The following is a 7,500-nucleotide window of genomic DNA, read 5'->3' as shown; positions in this document are numbered from 1 at the left end:
ATGTTGGTTTTGTGCCCAAAACGGTCGAGTCTTGATTCGAGGAGACACCTTTCCAAACATGACTCGGTCACATTGGACATAAAAAAAAGCCAGCAGTGGCTCCGGGGCACAGAGATGGCTTTTTGCTCGCGCCCACACGCCGACATTGAACGACCACAGAGGGGGAAAAAAAGAGAAAAAAGAAGGGGGGGGGAAACGAACGGCAGAACGCTATCAACAGTAATGTGTTAAAATTGGAATCCTGCCTGTTGGCAAAGTTCGGTCCACCCGCCACATCCAATCCCTGAAGGAGAGAGAAACAGCATTTGAGGAGGAGAGATGTGAAGGCTTATACACACACTCACTCCATCTCTCTCTTTCACCCTATACCTTCTCAGTTATGCTCTCCTCCTTCTCCATCACCCGGTCTCTCTCAACCTCCCCTCTATCTTTCTCCATGACTCAATTTCTCTTTCTCTCTGTTTCTGTCTCTCTCTTTCCATTTCTCTCTTCATCTTTCACACGCTCTCCATCTCTCTGTCCATGTCTCTCTCTCTTTCTCAATTCATCTCCATCCCTCTTTCTCTTTTTCCATGCCTGTTTGCTGTATATTCCACCCTGCATTCTCTCTTTCTTTCTCTCCCACCCCCTCTCTCTCTCCCTCCCTCTCTCTCTCTCCTTTTCTCTCTCTCTCTCTCTCTCCCTCTCTCCCTCGCTCTCCCTCCCACAACATGCCGCCTCGCTGCCCTTCCGATTAGTCTCAGACACGGCTCTCCCTGACAGAGTGTGGTAGCATGGGACGGGGATAGGGCAGCGGGCCCAAAGTCCCATCGCAACCGAATCATCCAATTACCCCAGTCGGGCAGACGGGGAGCTTCCCTGTGCCAGGCAGAGTAAGCAGGCGGGACGGAGAGGAGAGGGGGGAAGGCAGGGACAGAGGATGGGGAGCAGGACAGGAGCCCCTAGGTGATGGGTCTGGGCCAGGGATGGAGCTCTCTAACAACCTGCCCTGGGTGTTGTTTTTTCCTGACAACTTACAAGACGTGACTAGAAAAAAAAAATGCTGGCTATAAACATACACACATATCTACCAAAAGGCATATACTGTAGCACCAAGCCACATGGCTGACAGATTTATGGCAGTTATGCAAGGTGTCAGGGTATGATTTTGGCTGTCGTTAGCTTTCAGTAGTGATATTATAGGGGAAATTGGGTGGCGGACCGTGCCCCAGGTGATGGGTCTGGGCCAGGGAGCTCTAACAACCTGCACTGAACGCTTTTTCTGAACGTACACCAGCAGAGTAGACTCCGGTGTGTGGCTGTACAACAAATACAGTATTTATTTATTTATTTGTATTATTCATACGGTCAGGTAGGCTATTCAGATTTAGCATAGCTTGATGGATGTATGGCAGTGGTACTAGGAGTCAGACTGTGAGACACCAGACCATAAGTGGGGACACTAGTTTACAGTAGTAATATTGGAGTGATACTGAAAACATTCGATTTTATAGCCACTACATTGATGCCCGTACCAGCGCAAGGTTATTATTTTTGGCCAGTTTGGTGGGTATTGGGTTTTAAAGAGCTGTGTGGCCCTGCCGTGGCCTAACGGTGGGGCACTCATCTGCTGTGTGGCCGAGCCGGGTTCGATTCCCGGCCCGGGTCCTTTTGCAGACCTCTTCCTATCTCTCTCCCCTTTCGCATCCTGTTCACCTCTCATACTATCTTGTCATCAATTAAGTCAAAACAAAACAAAAACAGAGCTGTGTAAAACCACCTGTCTGATAGACTTTGTTGTCCTTTACAATGCACTTACACTCCAGTACTACACTACAACATTTTACAGATGCCAGTGATCTACATGACAGCATCGTTTCACAACAACATGGGCTCCACAGGAATCCTGCTAGGTGTCCATGTGTTTTGTGTGTGTTGCTCATGTGTGTGTTCATGTGCTTTGCAAACTGCCAGATACATAAAAAAAACCATTCCATTTTGCAAGCCCCAAAGTGCATGTGACCAGTCAACCATTGCGGATCGCAGGAGATACAGATGGAGGAAAACAAACCAAGGAAGAAAGAAGGGATGAAGACACTTTGGTCTCGGGTCTCACTATGAGTGATGGGGAAAGAAGGGAAAGAGGGAAGAACAGAACAGGGAAAGAATCCGAGCGGGAGGGAGGGAGGGAAGGGAGAAAAGGAAGGAATGAAGAGAGAAAGACAGAAAGTCAGATCTTACTGCTGACTAGGGCTGGGTTCAAAAGATCGATCTGCGATCCAATATCGATTCACGATTGAAAATTGCAATATCGATTCACAACTTTGTGGATCGATCTTTTGCAGATGATTATAGGCTATTTTCTCAACCACATCCTGTAGCTCTCTTTCACATTCATGTAGGCTACATGCACAAATACACATGGCCTGTTCAAGTAAATAGTGCTAGTCTTATCACACTTTTCTCTCTCATACCAAGTGTCCTGCTGGTTTCTTTCATATCATGTTTGTGTGGGCATCAAATGCTGAGATATTTTGGTTTATACAGCGGGTCTTAGAATTCTAGACATAAATGGGTTAAAGTGACAACCCAGCAATAAAGAAAATCGATATTGAATCGAATTGAATCGGATAGTGGATCGAATCGGATCGTGACCTTCTGGATTGGAATCAAATCGATCCAGGAAATTTGGATTCCCAGCCCTACTGCTGACTGGTCAGATAGAAGAAAAGGAAGAATGAAAGGGAGGTCTTGAGTCTTGCTAGAAGTGGGTGGGAAAAGAGAAAATGAAGGAAGGAAAACAAACGGATGACGAAAGAAAGGAAAAAAAGCACGGAAGGAAGAACATGACAAGGAGAGAAAGACAAAGAAAATAAAGCGAACGCCGCACACTCTGCTCCCTGTGGAAGTCGTAGAGTGTGTGGCCTTTTCATTTTCTTCTTTGATATTGGAGTACACAAGTGGCCCGTATCTCAAAAAAAGACTATCTTGGTGTGAGATAGTACATTCTCCTTTTTTATTCAAAGAAGAGTAAGACAGTTGGGGTCTCACCTTTTTGAGGCGTCCCCCCTCGGTTCCGACGAAGGCGAGCGAGTGGTTCTTGTAGGTGTAGGCGATGACGGACGTCATCCTGTCGTGGGCGTCGGAGAAGAGCGGGACCCCGCGCACCATCTCCGATACGCCCAGCGGAGCGTTCATATCCAGGCCACAGAAGTTGTCGTCGATGGTGAGGAGCTGCACATTACACACAGAAGGAGACAACCACAAGAGCACAGAAGACATGGAACATTAGACACACAGGAAAACACACCCAGAAAAAAGACGTAGGAAGAGAGAAGAAAGAAAAGAGATTCTGTCATCTGTGGTAAGGAGGAGCTGCACCATACAGTAGACGGCACAAGAGCACACAGAAGATATGGAACATTAGACACACGGGAAAACAGAGTGAGAGAGACCAAGAGAGAAAGACATCGGAAGAGAGGAGAGGAAAAGGAGAAGAGATGCTGTCATCTGTGGTGAGGGGCTGCAGATGCAGAAAACACACACAGAGAGACACAGCGATACAAAGACAGAAATAAGACATAGCCTACAGAAGAGAAGAGAAGAGAAGAGAAGAGAAGAGAAGAGAAGAGAAGAGAAGAGAAGAGAAGAGAAGAGAAGAGAAGAGAAGAGAAGAGAAGAGAAGAGAAGACAAGAGAAGAGAAGACAAGAGAAGAGAAGACAAGAGAAGACAAGACAAGACAAGAGAAGACAAGAGAAGAGAAGACAAGAGAAGACAAGAGAAGAGAAGAGAAGAGAAGAGAAGAGAAGAGAAGAGAAGAGAAGAGAAGAGAAGAGAAGAGAAGAGAAGAGAAGAGAAGAGAAGAGAAGAGAAGAGAAGAGAAGAGAGATAGACAATGCTCATAAAAGAAAGGAAGAGAACAGAAGACACGATAGGCATAGAAAAGAACAGAAGGACAGAGATCTGTAAATATTTGTCTCTGTGCTTTTGTCTCACTTATACAGAATTACACACCCAGATAAAAGCCATGTGTTTGCTGTCCTGTTTGGACAGTTTTATAGATTTCAGCTCAATTATATCACACCGCGGGCTTCTCCGATGCCTGTTTTTTTTTTTTTGCTTTGTGCAACCAGAGCGCAGTGAGGAAACGCCATGAACCAAATCTCGCAAAAGAAACCAAATGAAATCTCGGCTGTCAAAACATTTCCATCACTAACAATTACGTGCCTAACGCGAAAATAATGCGTCCACATCCATCATGTCACCAGTCAAGGCCACCTCCAGAAAACAAGGCCTTGTGATAACTGTAGTTTTCGGTGAAAACGCGTTAGGGGGGGAGCAGAAGAATGCAATATCATTTGTGCTGTCATCCATGTCTCGTTTTCGCCGTGACGTTTTTCTTGTGGCGTTAAAATATGGAATGATTTATGGTCGCTGATAAAGATGTAATGACGCCATACCTTAACCAATATCTCCATCTGTTTATAATGCGCCGATATCTGGAATGATATCATTCACCAGGCCCGCCCGGAGGAGACGTGACTTCGAGGTCTGAACTTATTATTATTATTGTGGTTACTGGACATGATTAATAGCAGGCTGGGCAATGAATAAATCGAGGCAATAAAAGCTTGTGACAGGCCTGTTTGGCGTGGCCATACTTCATGTGTTTTGGAGTGTCATTCAGAGCGTATGTATGTACTGTAGTAAGTAAGTCTCCCGCCGATATTTGTTCCGGTCTCGAAAGATGAGGCGTATGATTTTGATGTATTTTTTAATGATGTATGGTTTTGATATATTTGTCTTTATGACTTAATTTGAGACAGGACCACGAAGATGGTGACAGGAGAGCAGTGAGGGAGAGATGGAGGGGGACTGGGAAATATCATTATTATTCTTACTTTTATTATTGCTATTATTATTATTATCATTATTATTATATACAACAGCATAATTACCAGCTTGCCACGTGCCAGATTCAGTATCCGCAACCAACCCGGTTGTTGTGACAAGCGACGTCTGGGGGCTGTCTAATAACTCATAAACCATACAACATAAACAGCCTGGTGGATATTTATTTGCATGTTGTCAGTGTGTGTGTGTCTGTGTCTGTGTGTGTGTGTGAGAGAGAGAGAGAGAGAGAGAGAGAGAGAGAGAGAGAGAGAGAGAGAGAGAGAGAGAGAGAGAGAGAGAGAGAGAGAAAGAGAGAGAGAGAAAGAGAAAGAGAGAGACTGCTGTGGGACTGCTGTGAGACTGTCGTCACACTGGCTGATCAGAAGTCAATTAACTAAATCTACACCAAGAGGCATGTTTGTATTAATCACCTTGAACTTTTGACGAAAGGAGCGCGGGATTGGGGGGGGGGGGTAGAGATGAAGAGAAAAGAATGGAGGGAGAGAGGGAGGGATGAGAGAGAAACGTAAGCCCTGGGGGCGTATTACAGAACACTTCCTATCTTCAGTCGTCCTATCTTAACTTTTGACTTGAGATAAGATTTTTTCCAGTTTGGTATTACAGAAACAAATCCTAACTTCATTTAGGATTCTTATCTTATCTTTGGAAATCCTATCTTATCTTGAGTTAGGAATCCTAAAGTAGCGATCTAAACATCTACGATCTACTTTTTATGTCTGTTACCTGACAACAAATGCACCGCTACCTAGCAACAGTAGTGTGACGGAAGCTAGAATACACAGATTTGACTGCTGCTGCATCTCGTCTGAGAGGAAGAGGACGTAAATATTTCGCTAAACTTTTTAAGCTCATTACTTTTAAATAACGCACTTATTAGTGACGTTCCACCGAACGGATTTATAATACAGCAACATCTGTGAGGACGAAATTAGGTCACTCTCGCTGCCTGCAACCTCAAGTTGACCAAATGCATTGGTTTCAGTCCCAATAAAGTGGTTCCCATTTTCCATATTTTCATCCCAATGCTTTGTTTTTCCAAGCGAATGCACGCAAAACAGTTAAGACGTAATTTCATGAAATGTCTTTGTATGACCAGCGCATGTAAAGGCTATAGGCCTAAATAAATGACAATTAGCCGACCTGGCTGACCCATGGTCGGCTGTGTCAATTAAGGAAGTTGATATCGGACTTCACATCGAAGTCGGGTATATTTATCATCAACTCTTCACTTCACACATCGTTTGGGTCAGTCAATGTGGCCTAATTTAATTAACATTTCATCCGTTCACAATTGCGTTGTTTTCCCCGATAGACTTCACTGTTAGCTCTGGCTGAAACAGCAAGCTGAGGGTAAATGGTGATGAACACCAGCAAAATTTTGGCTAACAAATCAATGGATAACTGGAATTAGGACAGCTGGGTGGCTGTCCTAAAGTTAGGACCAATTATTTAGGATTTTTCGAAGTTAGGATGCTTCTGTAATACCCCTTTCTTAACTTAAGATAGGATGCGCAAAACAACTTAGGAAACGCTGTTCTGTAATACGCTTTTCCTAAATTCGGTCCTAAAGTGCCGTTGCCGCGGTAACTAGACAGATAAGATAAGATTTTCAAGATAGGAAGTTTCTGTAATACGCCCCCTGGTGAGAGAGGGACAGAGGGGAGGGAGGGATGGAGAGATGGAGGGGCGGAATGGAGGAAGAGGTAGGAGTGAAAAGATGGAACGGGTAAGCATCTGGTAAAGAGAGGGAGGGAGAGAGGGAGGGGTGAGAACAGAGGGAACGGAGGAAGAAGGGGGGTGAGGGGGGGATGGAGGTACGTAAGCACCTTTTTTATTTCCCCGCTGAGCAAACAGATCAACATTACGAGCCCTCCACCACACCCCCATCCCCAATGTCGTACGGTGGAGCTGACAGTGTTTGTGGGGGTTAGTGTTTGACGACCTGTTTGGTTTGGTTTTAGCTAACAGAACACCTCTCAGACCACCACCCACAATGCACCACCCACCCCCCTTCTGCTCATCCACTCATCCGTCCATACATCCATTAAGCCGAGTCCCACCGGGAGACGACGATCAATCAAATGACCAGTAACGGGCCCGCCGACAGGACTTTACGTGGCCCCACTGTCCGGCCATCCAGGGAAGCTGATAAGAGGGGGGGACAAAGGACTCAGTTGTCCCGGGCTCATGGACATGGAGGGCCCAGTATTGGGTCCCCATTCCATTGTATGTACTGAATAGGGGGCACGTTCAGACAACTTTGTCCCGGGCCCGACAAAAAAAGCTGTCAGCGGCCTTGCGACCATCTATTTGTCACTGGGACCAGCAGACATTGTAGTTGGGACCCCCACCCCCACCACACCCCATGACGCACCCCCACCCTCCCCACCTTCCTCACCCCCGCCCATGCCTTCATTAAGCAAATGGACGACATGGTCCGACCTGCGGGGCAAAATGGCGGTTATGAGCAATAGGGTTGATCAATAGTGGGGGACAGCTACGGAGCTATAGGCGGGGTAAACAGGGCATTTGCCCCTGGGCCCAGGGCCCTCCTCTATTGGTGGTGCGGCCAAGATGTGGGTCCTATCAGTGTTTTAACCTGGGCC

At 46.0% G+C, this 7,500-nt stretch overlaps 1 protein-coding gene across 1 annotated transcript in view; it reads right to left on the bottom strand.

The window, feature by feature from the left end:
• Nucleotides 1–7,500, bottom strand: part of plxna4 (plexin A4) — a 512,494-nt gene that overhangs the window by 435,500 nt on the left and 69,494 nt on the right. Inside the window, exon 3 of the mRNA XM_063217729.1 lies at nt 3,031–3,213. Coding sequence (XP_063073799.1) covers nt 3,031–3,213 — 183 coding nt within the window. The remainder of the gene's footprint in view (nt 1–3,030; nt 3,214–7,500) is intronic.

This window comes from Engraulis encrasicolus, chromosome 15, assembly GCF_034702125.1.
Source record: "Engraulis encrasicolus isolate BLACKSEA-1 chromosome 15, IST_EnEncr_1.0, whole genome shotgun sequence".
NCBI classification, from domain to species: domain Eukaryota; kingdom Metazoa; phylum Chordata; class Actinopteri; order Clupeiformes; family Engraulidae; genus Engraulis; species Engraulis encrasicolus.
This window is presented reverse-complemented; position numbering and strand designations above follow the sequence as displayed.